The 16550-nt window shown below is 35.9% G+C and overlaps 1 protein-coding gene across 6 annotated transcripts in view; it reads right to left on the reverse strand.

Annotated features, from left to right (window-relative positions):
• Window positions 1-42: 42 nt before the first annotated feature.
• ssbp3a (single stranded DNA binding protein 3a) overlaps window positions 43-16550 on the reverse strand; it is a 34166-nt gene continuing 17658 nt past the window's right edge. The window contains exons 5-18 of one of the 6 annotated variants that reach the window (XM_089131405.1): window positions 9821-9910; window positions 7031-7105; window positions 6830-6889; window positions 6706-6745; window positions 6501-6574; window positions 5155-5240; window positions 3193-3241; window positions 3069-3104; window positions 2924-2990; window positions 2728-2798; window positions 2581-2650; window positions 2406-2434; window positions 1219-1320; window positions 43-1130 (exon numbers count right to left, since the gene is read on the reverse strand). In XM_089131405.1, the coding sequence (XP_088987531.1) occupies window positions 1101-1130; window positions 1219-1320; window positions 2406-2434; window positions 2581-2650; window positions 2728-2798; window positions 2924-2990; window positions 3069-3104; window positions 3193-3241; window positions 5155-5240; window positions 6501-6574; window positions 6706-6745; window positions 6830-6889; window positions 7031-7105; window positions 9821-9910 (879 nt within the window). In that variant the 3' untranslated portion in view covers window positions 43-1100. Of the gene's footprint in view, window positions 1131-1218; window positions 1321-2405; window positions 2435-2580; window positions 2651-2727; window positions 2799-2923; window positions 2991-3068; window positions 3105-3192; window positions 3242-5154; window positions 5241-6500; window positions 6575-6705; window positions 6761-6829; window positions 6890-7030; window positions 7106-9820; window positions 9911-16550 lie in introns of all 6 variants that reach the window. The other 5 variants (XM_089131406.1, XM_039676098.2, XM_089131407.1 and 2 more) reach the window with 5 other exon arrangements.

The raw sequence follows: 16550 nt of genomic DNA on the forward strand, positions 1-16550 counted from the left end.
GTACGTTTATTTGCAGAAGACACGAGACCGAAACAACAGTGGTATGAACTGAAAAATAATTTAATCATAAAAATTACACAAGTCATTTTACCGCATCTTCCAAAGAACATAATATACATCGTAAAGGCTAAACAACATGGTGTAACAGGTCAAGAATGGCCATACAGCATCATGACAGACTAAAGAAAACTTTAAAAGATATATAGTTACATAACTGTCCTTTGGGTGTTTGCCGCACGTCTTCAACTGTGCCTAAAAGCAAACAGCAATGGGTCAAAAACACAATATAACAGCACAAGGACAATGAGAACGAAGCCCGTGTGAAAAGATGCAGTGTTATATGATAGTGTTGTTGCGTTTGGCTGAACTGCCATCCAAAAATAATCTCATATGTCATCTGAGGTTACAATTAAAAAGTGGAAAATGCCACGAAGTCTTATGGCTCATTACAAAAGGCTTCTGCAGTCAAATCTACTGTTACAAAACAGAAAGGCATGAAACCAAAGAAACAAAATGTTAATTTTGCTAACAATCCATTGCATTCCCAAGTTTGCGATGAAAGGACGGACGGCGGATTTGTTTGCGATTCCCATTGGTGCATAATATAATCAAATCCGCTGTAGCCAAAGCTGTTCCTCTGGATTAAGTCATTTTCCGAAGCTATTACGGTGCGATGAACTTGTTTAGAAACTTTTTAAGAGATCAGAGACTAGATCCTAAAATACTCATGGAATGTTACACAGACGCTGTAGAAGAACATCCACAGTGCGAATATCGTCACGGTCCCGACGGTTTGACATCCATCTAACAAAAAGAAGCTAATTTATCTCGCTCTTGTCCTGTGTGGGCTTCTATGTTAAAATGATATGAAAATATTGAAGTGGTTTAAAATGAGGGAGCTCCCCATCTCAGACAGGTCCTTTCTGGAAGCAGATTTCATCTGTCCGTGCTGAAATTAGGAGCACGCACCTCATCCAGAGCTGCGGAGGGATTTTGGTTCTCATAGATGTGTGAGATTAGACTCACTCTGGTTCTTGGTGAGGTTGGTCCCTGGTCTTTGAGACACCTACGTGTGGCGTCTTGGAGCTGAAGCTCGTCTTTCACACACTCATTGTCATTGTCGGTGAGTACTGAAGAGAGAAAGAAGCGTTTATTTAGACAGAAGCCCATAAATTCATTGTTATAATGTCATGTGTTCGTGTGTGTGCTGATGCTCACGCTTTCATTTTGGAACGAGTGAAGGAAGCTTCCACCCAGTTCACTGTCGTCTCGTGGCGTTCCTGGCGGGTTACTCATTCCGCTCAGATTATTAGGGGAGTTCTATGATTGTAAAAAATAAACAGTCGGTGGTATTATTAGTCATTATAAAGCAGATTGATCCGATCCTTCATTATGATCAAAGCTTCAATATGATAAAAACACACGTAACCTCATTACTTTAGGATAACTGTTCTTTGTCTTAGATGGAATGTTTTTGTGATTTATGAGGATAAAATGTGTAATTATAGGCATTTGATATTATATTTGAAAGACATCACTACCAAGATTAAGTAGGCCTAAATGATAAGTCTTGAGTTTTGTTTAGATAAATAATCCTTTAGGTGAATGTATATATATATATATATATATATATATACAGTATACACACATTCTAATATGCTGGTTTGCTGCTCAAGAAACATTTCTTATTTGTATTAAGGTTAAAAATAGTTATGCTGCTTAATATTTTTGTGGAAACATCATTATGTCTTTAAAATCACTTTTAATCAATTTATTGGATCCTTGCTAAATATAAGTATTAATTTCTTTTATAAATAAGACATAATATTTTATAATATTCCCTGATTTTTCAAGCCTAGAAAGGACTAATTTAAAATGATATTTCCATGTTTTCCATTATAAAAAAACAAAATAATTATATGAATATGATAATAACACAGTTGATTTTTATGTAACTATTAAAAAGGCTTGATAAGCACTTGTTAAAACTAAAATAACTTTAACTTTATTTATTTATTTATTTATTTATTTTAAGTTTATTTTACATAAGCTCATGTTCCATACTACAACATTTTAGCCGAGGCTAATTCTCAATGTTAGTCCCTAGTGGGCCTTTACATAAAATTACACAATACATAGTTAAAAAAAAACATAATAATACAATATAACACAATATAAATGCAGTGGACTCTGATTAAAGAGTCTTTAGGATTGTTTTTGAAAACTATGTTCATGTTTAGTTTAAAAATCCATTACAATACCAATGTCTTGGAAGTTTTGAAATTTTAACAACAACCTATGCCAGACCCCTCATTAAAGTTCAATCTCAGTCATATTCTAACATGAACAGACATGCTGTGCTAGTTTTCAGATGATTTCGACAGAAATAATAGGTTGAATAATACCTTAGGGAGTCCATCTATGTCACCCGAACCTGTGAGAAAAGTAAAACTGAATCATTTGCAGATCTTTAAAAATCACATGATGTTCACTGATCTAATTGGGAGGGCAAAAAAACAAAAACAAAACAAGCAATGTTTTGAAAAATTTATGTAGTTGCCATGGTGAATCGTGTTTTACCTAATGAGCCATTCATGTGATGCGGCTCCAGTCCTCCCATTGGGCCGTCTGACCCTGGACCCATAGGAAACTACAAACACAGACAAGAGAGCATTTACAGGGAGATCAAACACACAATCCATGCAGCACACAGGAACAGTAACTCACACTAGATCTGTTTCCTCCTGGTGGGACTGAGTTTATCAATGTGTAGAGGTTTTCACCCGAGTTAGTGGAGTCTGTCAACACAGAGAGGGAAGTCACCATGAAACTGTTCTCACGTCACGTCGCCAGGCACCATTTGTGTCTTAAAGGGCCAGTAATGTTGGCAGTAGACCGAGATTTGAATGTGATAAGCCATTACCTGCTGGACTTGGCATGATAGGTGTTCCTGGAGGACATCCACCGCCTCCTGCTCCTCCCGGAGGACCCTGTGAAAGCAGGACAGCAGAGACTGAAGCCTTCATGACAGACAATATCATGAAAAGGAAAAAGAAACGCTCAGTTACCACATATGTTCCTGGGGATGATGAGGAATATGGGATCTGTGAAGCCAAAAGTTTATTTATCAGCCAGGATTTTCCAGATATCATCACCAATTCGTTCTTTATAACATGAGCTGAAGTATCTTACCGTGTTTCCATTATTAGGATTAGGCCACAGTCTGCCTGCTCCTGCTCCCCTGTACAGAGAAACACAGCAGCATATTTAGTAACGGGTTTATAAAATAAAGTTTATTAAATAAAACAACAGAATATAATTCCACTGATGAGTTTTTTTTGTAAAGCTATTTATGTATTAAAGTGACACTTCAAAATCATAGGATTTGCCTCTGAAGTTCACAGTTCAATATTTAATAAAGAATCGTAAACGCATTGTAAAGCTTTAAATTGGAAGTGTGCGCTTTTTTTGTTAACCACATAAAGGCAACTGTATCATCAATTGCAAATTTCTAAGGCTTCCAAATGACCAAATCTTTGCTGTCTGTCATCTGATTGATTATTATTTTACTTTTTAGCAAGAAAAAGGCCTTTCAGTTTATAAATGTCCAACAGCAGGTTCATGCGTCTTTACCGATTTCTATAAGGTAAATGTAAGATTGTTAATAAAATTAAAAACAATGAACACATACTAGACCGAAGCAACTTATCCATACATTTTTTTTGTTTGTTGAAAAATCACATTAAAATGTGAGTATCAAATATGATACATCAGGTTTTTGAGGAATGCTTTTTTGTAAAATTTCTCAACCATCACTATTGCATTACATTACTGCATTATATGTTTTGCCCCCACAATAAATACAGGGCTTTGATTATAAAACTAAGCATTTAAATATTTCTTACTAAACATTATTGGGAGCTATAGAGTGACAACTGATAATTGTATTATATTTTATGCAAGTAGATCTCACTGATTTACATTAAAACCAGAATCACAATTTTTGATAAAATGTAGGTGTTTTTTTGTTCCTTTTTGAATATGAGATCACTAAATCATACTCTCTGAGCAATGGTGAATCGAATATGATACTCAACAAAAACCAATATGCAAACTTTTTTTTGTTAAATATTTTGACTAAAGGTTCAATAAAAAAAACATGTCAGGCTTTACAGGGTTAAATACTTCCTCCATTCATAGTTTAATATGCAGAGACAACATAACAAAAGTCATCTGAATGTTAATGCTCCTTTAATGTTTTCATTGCACCCAGAGGCACTTTTCTGTTTGTTTGAGCATCCTGACCAGTCCGACACAGACGCATACACATTAGAGCGAGACCGATATATCGGCAGGCTGATATTATCGGCCGATATTAGGCATTTTCCAAACTATCGGTATCGGCAGTTATAATGGCCGATAAATGAATATTTAAAAAATAAAATAAAAACAGACGAAACACGCTTGAACCATGTCATGAGTGTTGGAGTTGTATAGTTTGTCCACCAGGGGGCAACTCGTTGAGTTGGTCACGAGACATACATTGCTTGAATAACAATTAAAAGAACATCCGCATCAGTTCTCTTAACTCAAATAAGCATGACAAAATTTGTGACTATCATGTCCAGTTTTGCTATTAAATAAGCCGAGAGTGAAACGGAATCAGCTAGTATTAATTACGTTACATTGTTACAGAGTAGTTGACTGACTGTCCTTTTAACTTTTGACGGAAGTATTTCTATAATAGCGCGTGACAGTTATAGCAATGAGACGCATCATCTCTTCTTGGCCTGTTATATTGAAAATGTATGTTTTACAATTTGCAGTATGACATAACCCCTTCATAGACTAGCTAATGCCACTATCATTAGTCTGTTCTGTTGTGACAATAAAAGAAACAGGTTTCTTTTTAAAATGCATTGTCATATTATTTTAGTTAAAACTCATAAATAACTACAAATAACTAACGTTAGGGAAATCTGTTAATGTTTTGTTGCGCGTTTCTGAAGTAAAAAAATATCGGCCGATATATCGGAATATCAGATTTTAAAACCAAAAAATATTTGTATCGGCCTTCAAAACCCTTTATCGGTCGGGCTCTAATATACATACACATGAAATCCCACAAAAGCAAAAGACTGGGAAAGTCCTTACATGTTCACGCCTGGCATTCCAGGGCCCATGGAGTTTGGAGGCCTCATTCCTCCGCCATAGTTCTGTAATGATAACCAAGGATCAGACTGTGATGCCCAGCACCCGAGAGGACACCGCGAGAGAGGAGAGAACAAGGACATGGTTAGTTTAGAGGAAAACAGGCTGAACAAACGCTGAATAAGGACTGACTCAGGTTTAGAACACAAGAAATACATACAAATAATTGGTGTATGAGTAGGGTTGGATGATATATATCGAATATTGGCAATATTTTCACAAATGATTCTGAATTGAAATTTAGGTAGCAGTCCTGTTTCCCATACATACTATGTACTTGTTATAGTAATTACAAAAACTGGGTAATAACTAGGTACTAACCCTCAACTTACCACTAAACCTAACCTTAACTTGTGTAGTTATCTAAGAAAGTACTGGTTATATAAGGCAAGTACACTGTAAGTGCACATACTGTTAAATAAAGTGTAACCTAAATTTAAGTAGAAAAAAAAAAATGCTATTAGAGTTGGTAGGAAATTGTCGATTTCAATGAACTGATTCAAAACTGATTCAACAACACACTTGCATCATTCCTCAAAAATATTATCGGTAACACTTTACAATAAGGTTCATTAGTTAACATTAGTTAACTACATTAGTTAACATGTACAATATGTGAACAATACTTCTTCAGAATTTATTAATCTTAGTTAATAATAATTCCAACATTTACTAATACGTTATTAAAATCAAAGGTTATAATAATTAACATTAGTTAATGGACTGTGAACTAACATGAACAAACTATGAACAGCTGTATTTGTATTAACTAACATTAACCAAGATTAATAAACACTGTAACTAATGCATTGCTCATCGTTAGTTCATGTTACTTAATGCATTTACTAATGTTAACTAATGAACCTTATTGTAAAGTGTTACCATATTATCATAACTACATTTAAACGTTTGGACACAGAAAAAATAGAAATCATTTCTTGATTCATTTTAACTGTATTTGATGGTTTTCAAAAACATTTAAAAAAAAATCGTACGAACCCTTAACATTTATTTGATCAAAATACAGTACAAACAGTAGTATTGTGAAATATTATTACGATTTAAAAGAACTGGTATCGATCTGAAAATATTATAATGTCATTTATTCTTTCCATTCATTTCTTCTCTCTTTTTTATATCTATACTATTTAACATTAAAATTTGAGGTAAAAAATATTGAAATATAGTTGTTTTAACTATATCACCCAGTCCTAGTGGTGAGCAACTCATTGACGGGGTCTAGGGCAAAGATATTCAAGTTTTCGTGAATGACAGCATAAGATCCAGACCTGTAGTCCCGGTCCCATTGGGCCCATTCCTCGAGGAACGTTCATTCTCTGCATGCTTGCCAAGTTTGGATGGCCTGAGCAAATAATAACATCATTAAAAATGTAATAGACATGCACTTCAAAATCAAAAATCGATGAAATGACAATGCTGAATTTGCACAGAGAAGTTGCCCATCAACAAACACTGATCTCATTAGTCTCTCACCCGTTGGTCGTGTAGGGTCCATCATGTTTGGAGGCAAAGGCTGCCCACCGGGAGGCTAAAGAAACAGAGACAGTCAGGTGCTAAAATAAGTCAGAGTGAATGAAACATTTTTAAAGTGACTTACCGGGTTACCCATTCTGATGGGCGGCCGAGGTCCTCCAGCATAGCGAGGAGACATAAAAGGCTGGAAAAAGGGAACAAACAGTGACATTCAGTTTTAACAATGTGACCTATACAAAAGCTGACAGGGAAAAGGGGGGGGGGGGCTATTTTATCAGAACGTGTGCCTAACCGATATAAGCAGAGAGAGGGTGTGTGCTGTTACCTGTCCATGCGCCCCCATCATGTTAGAGTTTGGAGGTAGCTGAGCGTGAGGGGAGGCTTGGGAACCAGGTGGTCCCTGCAGAGAGGGTGGGTGGGGGGAGCAAGCGGAGGTTGCCATAGTACCAGCAACGAAATGCCAAGAGAAAGACAGAGCAAAGTCAAAGGCAGGACAGGTGAAAGCGACAGGTGCAGCAGATCCAGAGAACAGAGACAAGGGCGAAAGCTCAGAACTAGTTTGATGTGGAGCTGATATCACTCATGGTTCTTACATAGTTTTGCTTTAAAGGGATAGTTCACTTTGAAATTAATTTTGGTATGTTTTAGCTTACCTCAAGGGCATCCAAGATGTAGGTGTCTTTGTTTCCGCAGTAGTTTCAATTTTGATATTTTTAGGTCAAACCATTCTTGACTGTCGGTCATATAATGGAGGTCTATGGTCACCACCTCAAAGAGCATACACAGAGAAGTCCAAATTAAACATGATTTAATGACTCGTAAATGTAAGTACACATTGATGGCCTAAGACACGAAACGAGCGGTTTGTGTGAGAAAACAAACAGTATTTCTTTCGTTTTTACCTCTTGTAACCACAGCAACATCGAAGTGATCTGAGGGCGCGGGCGTTTCGGTCTGCGCAAGCGCCGGAAGTGATTTCTCGCACATGTACGTCACTCATTGTTAACAAAGAGATTTCAGAAGTGTTATCCTTTCACTGTGAAGATCTAAGCATATTTAGATTTACAGGAAATCGCAATGGAAGACGATTTCGTTATATATAAACAGTCAACATTGATTTTTTTTCGCAACCGCGCGTGAGATCACTTCCGGCGCTTGCGCAGACCGAAGCACCCGCGCCCTCAGATCACTTCGATGTTGCTGTGGTTACAAGAGGTAAAAACGATAATAAATACTGTTCGTTTTCTCACACAAACCGCTCGTTTCTTGTCTTAGGCCATCAATATGTACTTACATTTTCTCTGTGCATGCTCTTTGAGGTGGTGACCATAGACTTCCATTATATGACTGACAGACAAGAACGGTTTGACCTAAAAATATCAAAATTGAAACTACTGCGGAAACAAAGACACCTTCATCTTGGATGCCCTTGAGGTAAGTTAAAACACACCAAAATTCATTTCAAAGTGAACTATCCCTTTAAGACCCTATTACACGGGAAATCAAGCAGCGACACCACATTTTTATATTTATATAAATATAAAAATATACACACACCTATATATTTAATAATTGATAAATATTATGCAAATTATTCATGGTATTAATCAATTAATAAATATCTGATTTTAAATGCGCATTATTATTGTTATTATTAAGAAAATAATAGAGAACAGAAAACACCATGTTAATTATTTGTGCAAGTGATCCTGTATTTAATGATAGGGTTGGAATTTATTATCAGGGTATTTTCTTTTACCTTTTATAGTTTTGGTTACAGTTTTTGAGTTGAGATTTGAATTATTTGGACAGTTGCAAGTAATTCTACCAAATGACATCCATTTCCACCAGAATATTGTTATATTTGACACAAATGGATGCACAGCTTTTGACATCAACAACACAATGAATGGGAAGTACTTCCCTATAGACAGTTATAATGTCACAAAAGATTTATATAACAAATAAATGCTGTTCTTTCGAATTTTCTGTTAATCAAAAAATAGAAATTGAAAAAATCTATTTCGGTTTCCACAAATATATTAAGCGGCACAACCGTTTTCAAAATGGATAAAAATAAGAAATGTTTCTTGAGAATCAAATCAGGATATTAGAATGATTTCTGAAGGATCATGTGGAGTGATGACACTTTTTAAAATGGAATGACTTTTTTCTAAACATAAAAAAAACCACTACTCCCAAACTTTTGAATAAATACAGTATGCTTACACCACAGTATTGTTGAAATCATTCTTGATTCTGATAGGTTGACAGGCATTGCAGCATCTTGATTAATTGTCTATAACTCATTTTCTATAATAAAAATTACATAAAGATGAGTTTTTTTAACAAAATTTTGTTGGATTTAAAAATAAATATGCAATTGAGTTTTTTTCACTTGAAGACAAAATTCAAGTCGTAATATGTTAGTAAATTTATACATTTGTTCTTTTTTTACAGAAAAACGAAAGAATAATGATAAAGAACATGTTTTTACAGTGTACAAATGATCATCCATGTCACCACTAGGGGGCAATGGGGTTTAAGGGTAGTCAAAACAACCTCAAAGGCACTCAACTGTTTCTCAAGTTTTCCTGCATACACACTGATGCATGTTTCAAGACTTGCATAAACCAGTTCTATGTTCTGCAGCTCTCAGTATCTGAGAATCTGTTCCCGCAAAGCCCTCGGAGGGTCGCGACTCCATCTGGTCTGAGAAAGAGTTCTCCAAATGCGTCCTTCCATAAGGTCATAATAAACATCCTATCATCCATAAATCTTTTCCAAGAACTCATTAAGATATTTTGTCGAGTCACCCTCTCTGAAAACTCCCGAGTGATAAAGCGTTAACTCCGCTGCAACACATTTAGCAGGGCCACTCAGCAAGGCAACAGCGAGCCTGCTCTCAGAGTGGAGAATGAACATAACCCTGCCTGCCATTAGCGGCTAATGGTCGCAATCAGACCGGTTCCCTGCAGACGCTGGGCTTGGCAGAGGACCAGAGACCGTGGCATAATGGTTCCTCTGTGAGCCGCCGGCACGTGTCTGTGCACCCGAGGGCTGCTAGTTAGATGGTTACGGATGGTTTATGGAGAAGAGCTGAGGAGTGACCCACCTGAAAGAATCCGGGGGGCATGGGGCCACCTGGCATCCCGTCACCGGGGGGCATGTTGCCCAGGACTGGACTCGGTGCTGCAGCAGCGCTCTGTGATGACAGGGGAGAAAACATGTCACCAATGATGAGGATACATTTGTGCACTACTGTTCAAAAGTCAGTACAACTCGTTTCCATAAAAAAAAAAATATTAAGCAGCATAACTTTTTTCAACATTGATGATAATAATAAATGTTTGAGCAGCAAATCAGCATTTGATTTCTGAAGGATCATGTGACACTGAAGACTGGAGTCATGATGCTGAAAATCACAGGAATAGATTTCATGTTAAAACAAAAATTTAAAACATTTTAATTGTTATAATATTTTACAATATTACTGTTTATACTGTAAACTTTTGTACGGCCAGTGTATATAACTCAATTCAATTCATCAGCTTTGGCATTTTAAGGTTAAAAACGTTTGACTGGAATGTATTCTGAACAATCACAGATACAGATTTGCTGATATATTATTAAGTTCCGCCATTTCAAAATCAGAGGTTCAGGTTTAGTTTTTCTAGTTCCTAATTGAGGTTTTATGGGGGATTTTAGAAAATTCAAACGTAGGTGCAAAGATATCAACGAGTCATGGCATGATCTCAGAATTCCCCTTTAATCTAATTACATTATAAAAAAACACCCACTTTGAAGAAGAATCACTTTGAATGCATTTCAATGCCAAATTAGGCACAGTGATGTTTTTAACAAAACACATATTTAAGGAATAATCACTCCTGTGGTGAACAAACATTGCGTCATGCTACAATTTTCAAAGTAAATCTGTAGTGCGTACTATATTAAACATTAAAAAGTTTCAAAACAGTTGTTTAAAAAAAATTAACAATTTTATTCAATTAGTTTGATGCATTAAATTGATCAAAATTGGCAGTAAAAACATTTCGGTAACACTTTACCTGAAGGGGTGTGCATAAGACTGATATGACACCTTCATAACCATGACATGACATAAGTCTTGAATATGAAGTAGGGTTTATGCATGTTTAATGACAACTGTCATTACGTGTCTTTCACTCAATAATGACATTTTGAATGCAAATATGACATCTTTGTTATGACATCTTGACATAACCCATAAAATCATAACCTGTCAGTGTCTTTGTCATGACAACTTGACATAAAATGAAGTTAAACTGTCATGTGTTTGGCTTTGACATTGGCTGTCATGAGGCCATTATAACTGTGTCATGAATATTTTTCGTGACCTCAACTACAGTGGTACTAACTGAGTTTGTCATTAAAATGTTATAATGGCTTCATGACAGCCAATGTCAAAACCAACCACCTGACAGTTTAATGTAATGTTAACCAATAAAGGTAGGTGGTTTCTTAAGTTTGATAATTAATCTGCTATGTCATGTTTATGACAGGTTGTGTTGTCTTAATGTCAAGTTGTCATGACAAAGACACTGACAGGTTATGATTTATTGGTTTATGTCAAGGTGTCATCATTAAAATATCGAATAACCATAACAAATGACACTTAATAACAGTTCTCACAAACATGCATAAAACATCCTTCATATTCATAACATACAGTATGTCATGTTGTCGTGATTATGAAGGTGTCAGGTGTCATCAAAATATTAAGTATGTGTTTGTTGTACAGCCGCGGATCAGTTATTCACTGCAAACGCATCATAATATGTGAACGCGCTAACACGCTCCTGCACCGCAACACACACTGCAAACGGGTGTGAAACGGACGTTAGATCCACTACAGTTCTTAGAAACTCTGATGTGTTTAAGAATTCTTTTTTTCATACAACAGCAGCACACATCTTGTTTGTTTATTAGTGGATGCGGATGACCAGTCGTAGACCGGAAACTGATATGCCGACTTCTGACAAAAGCGGAAGTTCGAAACTACGCTTGTGCATATAGACCATAGCAGCTCTGGGTCAGCAGGTGAAAGCTGATTACAAAAAAGGTCAGGACTTAAGAGACTTACGACAGGTGAGGTGACATCTTACCCAGAAATCCCTCTAAGCAGATCATCTTGATACAGCCGCTCGGATTGGGCAGCGAAGATATTGCCGAAACGCAAACTCGCATTGAATAATCCCTGCCTGAAACTGAGCTTTATAGCACACTGCTGCATCGAGCCTTCAAATCAACATCTATCGAAAGTCTAACAGTTACAACAGCCACCAACAGTGTTTATTGAGACGCCTCATATATTACAATCATTTTCTGTGATGTGCACAAACAGCTTATCAAGATCCTCTCAGCTCAGACAGATATCTCTCTCTACATCCTCACGTGGGACTGTCTAAACACACGGACTGCAGTCACAGTTTATCGACACTTCGCAATCCTCTCAGACCCCTGGATCAGGCCAGAGGGACATCATTTAGGGCATTTTCCTCAGCGGTCCAAACTAATCTCCTTTGTGAACACTGTTGTTCTCTCTGTGACCAAATACCACAAACAGAGATTAACCGACGAGATAAACAAACTCCAAAAGAGTCGAGTCCTAAAACGGCATCAGGTTGTACGAGGGAAGGATCTGTGGATCAATACCCAAATCCAGACAAACACGAGACAGAGAGTCTGATGTTTAGAAGTACATTTATTCCTTAAAGAGTGAAAATTCAATATTTAACCACAATCAAGTTCTGGAGAAAACTGCCTGAAAGAAAAGCATTTGCCAATGGATTTGGACTGGTTTAAGGAATAATACACTGCAAAAAATTATAATTTTAACTTTTTGTAATTTTTGGTGCTATACTATGGAAGCTTGTTTCCGCCACTGAATAAAAAAATAATTGCGACTTTTTATCTCACAATTCTGACTTTTTTTTCCTCACAATTGCGAGTTTACATCTCGCAATTCTGACTTTATAACACATAATTGTGAGTTTATATCTCGAAATTCTTAAATCTTTACTCAGAATTGTGAGATATAAACTCGCAATTGCGAGTTATCAGGCCAATTCTAAGGGAAAAAAAGACCAAGTTTTCCCCCCTCAGAATAGTTTATATCTCACAATTCTGACTTTACAACACGCAATTTTGACTTTATATCTCACAATTCTGACTTTATAACACGCAATTGCAACTTTATATCATGCAATTCTGATGTTATAAAATGCAATTCTGACTTTATATCATGCAATTCTGACTTTATAACACGCAATTCTGACTTTATATCTCACAATTCTGACTTTATAACACACAAATGTGACTTTATATCACGCAATTCTGACGTTATAACACACAATTCTGACTTTATATCTCGCAATTCTGACTTTATATCACGCAATTCTGACTTTATATCACGCAATTCTGACTTTATAAGACGCAATTCGGACTTTATATCACGCAATTCTGTGAAATAAAGTCAGAATTACAAGATGTAGACTTGCAATTTTGAGAAAAAAAGTCAGAATTGTGAGATAAAAAGTCGCAATTACCTTTTTTATTTTTAATTAAGTGGCAGAAACAAGCTTCCATACTATACAGAGAAAAATTGTAATAAAAAACAAAATTTCGTATACATTTACAGTAAAAAAAGAACAGTAAACTAAACTGTAAAGTGATATTCCTAGATTTCACTGTGAAACTTTTTTCTTCATTTTAACAATTATGTTTTTTTTCTTAGATTTTTGTTATCAGTAATGAACATTAGGGTTTTATGTTACGTTATATTGTTAAATGCTTGTTTAGTGCATTATTTTACCATGATGTTGTTTTGTATTTGTGTGCATGACATGTATTTGTATGCATGACACTGTATGCAGTTTCTATATTAAGTTTCTAACATAGTTATATATTAGTAATATTAGCATTACTATGATATTTCCCTCAGCTTGTGGAAAAGCTACTTTGATTCATCATGTGGTTTTCTCTTTACCGGCAGTGTTATTATGGTGTCTACAAAATATTTGTAGTAACTAAATGGCATCTTATAGGTTTAGTAATAAAATCTGGTCCACATTGTATCTCATTGTGGCCAAATGTCGACCAACTAGAGAACAGTAAGAGCGGCAATCATTTATTTCACATGAAATCAAAAAGATCTCCACAAAAGGCTGTAAAGTCAACACAAAAGTAATTAGCAGAAAATTTGTATGACTTTTTACTTTTGGAATTTGGACAAAGGGAAGTTTCGAGAAATATCAAAGAAACCTTTTTGTGAAAGTTGTCTTTCCAACTGATAGAACGGTGTGTGCACTCATCACCCGGAAGCTGTAAACAATCAGTCTGGAATGGACAATTTCAGTTTCAATTTCATTATCAGTTTTTATTTTTGTGTGCAATGAGCCATTTAGGATGTACGCATTAAACGAAGGTTGCAATAGCTAAGTTTACCCTATTGTGTCATATATGAGTGAAACAGCTTCTCAAACAAGAAAAAAAATAAGTGGGCGATAAAAATAAAGCTTTTTGTCCATGGGGAATTGATTGGCTGGTTGTGGTTTGTTTCTGCTATGATGTCATCTGAGTGACAGGTTGTCTCGCCCTCACACTAGTAAACACATCATCAGAGAAGTCACTGCAAGAGGGAGGGGTTATTGTGATTAAAGACTCAAACACGATTTAAACAAAAAATAACGATGTGAACGATTAAACTGGCAGGTTTGAACTTGCAACACTTTTAGGTTAAATCATTCCTTGACCTTTGCAGATCTGACTGACTTGACAATATTATCATTGATCATGAAAATAACAGACTGACAGACAGTCAAGAACTCGCACCGACTGCCAAGTAAACAACAACACTACATGAAATTATTGATTTGTGCAGTTCGAATTGATTAATTCATTTAAATTTAGCCTAGAAATGAAGACATTATGGATTTCAAAGAAGTTCCTAATGTAATATTTAAAAGTTGACTAAATGATATACAGTGCAAGTCTTGATCACTGTTCTCCCCAAGGCAGATAACTGACTTCCTGAGTCAAATCTTACTTATCAGTCCATCACAAGCCCCAGAGGGGATCTCAGTACACGCCTACGGCACCACCCATCAGATTAAACCACCAGTCAACTGCCAAGCGTCCTCGGTTTCCTGCTTCTAGTCATTCTCACATGGGTGCGATGGTCATAATATTGCCTTCTAGTGTTCTGTCTAACTAAACGTCTGATATGGGTGCGATAGAGCTTAGGCGAGACACATTAGAATGGCACTTGAGACAGCAGGCCTGCACCGCAGACAGGGAACACACCGCTCTTCACATTCTGACACCATCATTACACGAAAATCCTGGTCTGGCTCTGACCTCAGTGCACAAAACATCCATCTGGCTAGTGATAGTGAAAGTTAATATATTCATGTGATCCCGGGCTAAGAAGTACTCGATCGCCTTGGTGGAACGTTCGTAGGATATCTGAAAAGATGAGTGAGCTCAAGTGGCAAAGCCTGAAGACTCTGTGACCTTGAAAATATATCACAGAATAGCTATGGATTAATGCTACAGCACTTATATGGGGTGTAACACAGGAAGCATACGTAAGAGGAGGAAGCACTGTAAAGGTTCAGTGAACATGGAATGTGCCCATACCAGTTGCAATACCAGGAATACCTCTTTCACAATCTCTTATTTCACCATTCATAGTACACATTTTTGGGTGACAATAAGTCTGTCTAATGATTAAATTAGCTTGATAATAGAAGCTCCTGCATATGAAGAGTTCAGTTGAAGTGCCATTTGAAATTTTCTTCTAGAATGATCATTTTTATCAAGCTTGTATATTTAAGTTCAGTGATTTCACTTAAATGGCAATGATGATTATCTATTAATTGTTATTTAAGTGAAATTACTGAACTCAAATATACAAGTTTGATAAAAATCATCATTCAAGAAGAAAATTTCAAATGGCATTTAGAGGCTTTTGCATCTGAACTCTTCATATTTTCGCCAAAAAATGCAATCCTTTCACGCTTGAAGGTAACAGGGTCTAATGTGGTAAACTGCATATAGAGTAAAAAAAAAAAGACCTGATGCTTTATTTAGTTGCATTATTTGACAGATGTAACTTCTTTAAAATAATGAAATGTATTATTATGTAAACGTGTGGAACTTAGTGCATTTGACAGTGAAACTACTGAGCGCACATTAAAAAAAATACTCTTTAAACAAACTAAATAAAATTATGAACAGTGGATCCACACAAGCAAATTATTTTGAATCTATGTAAACAACACAACTAAATGAGAAAGAATCTATGTGAAATAGTAATGTCCCAACAAATCAATGAAATTGCATCTCTGTAACTTAAATCAGTTAAGTTTAGTGAACATGCTTTACTTCATATAAAACTGCACTGAAAAATGAAAGCATGTAAGATTTACATGATACCTTGAACAAATTTCTATTCAATAGCTATCTATTAGCTGAAAGTAGTACTTATTAAGAAAATAAATGCTAAGATTTATATGGTTTTTCAGCAAAACGACATATACTTGAATCAGACCACATTCTAACCAAAGGCTCCACTCTTCTCACAATGGTAACCCACTGTAATTTAAATGCTGCTAATAATTGCAATGTATTTGAACAATAAACACAATTACACACTATAAAGTCTTCCCCTTTCCTTATTTTCTCAAAAACGCATCAAATAACACTTCATTTCAACATTTCTTCTCTCTTAATTCAGCTATATGCAAAGCATGCTGGGAACTAACAAGCGCCGCCCAGTTTCAGTTAATGCAACGCAAATG

This window comes from Pimephales promelas, chromosome 5 (assembly GCF_988280905.1).
Source record: "Pimephales promelas chromosome 5, fPimPro1.hap1.1, whole genome shotgun sequence".
NCBI classification, from domain to species: domain Eukaryota; kingdom Metazoa; phylum Chordata; class Actinopteri; order Cypriniformes; family Leuciscidae; genus Pimephales; species Pimephales promelas.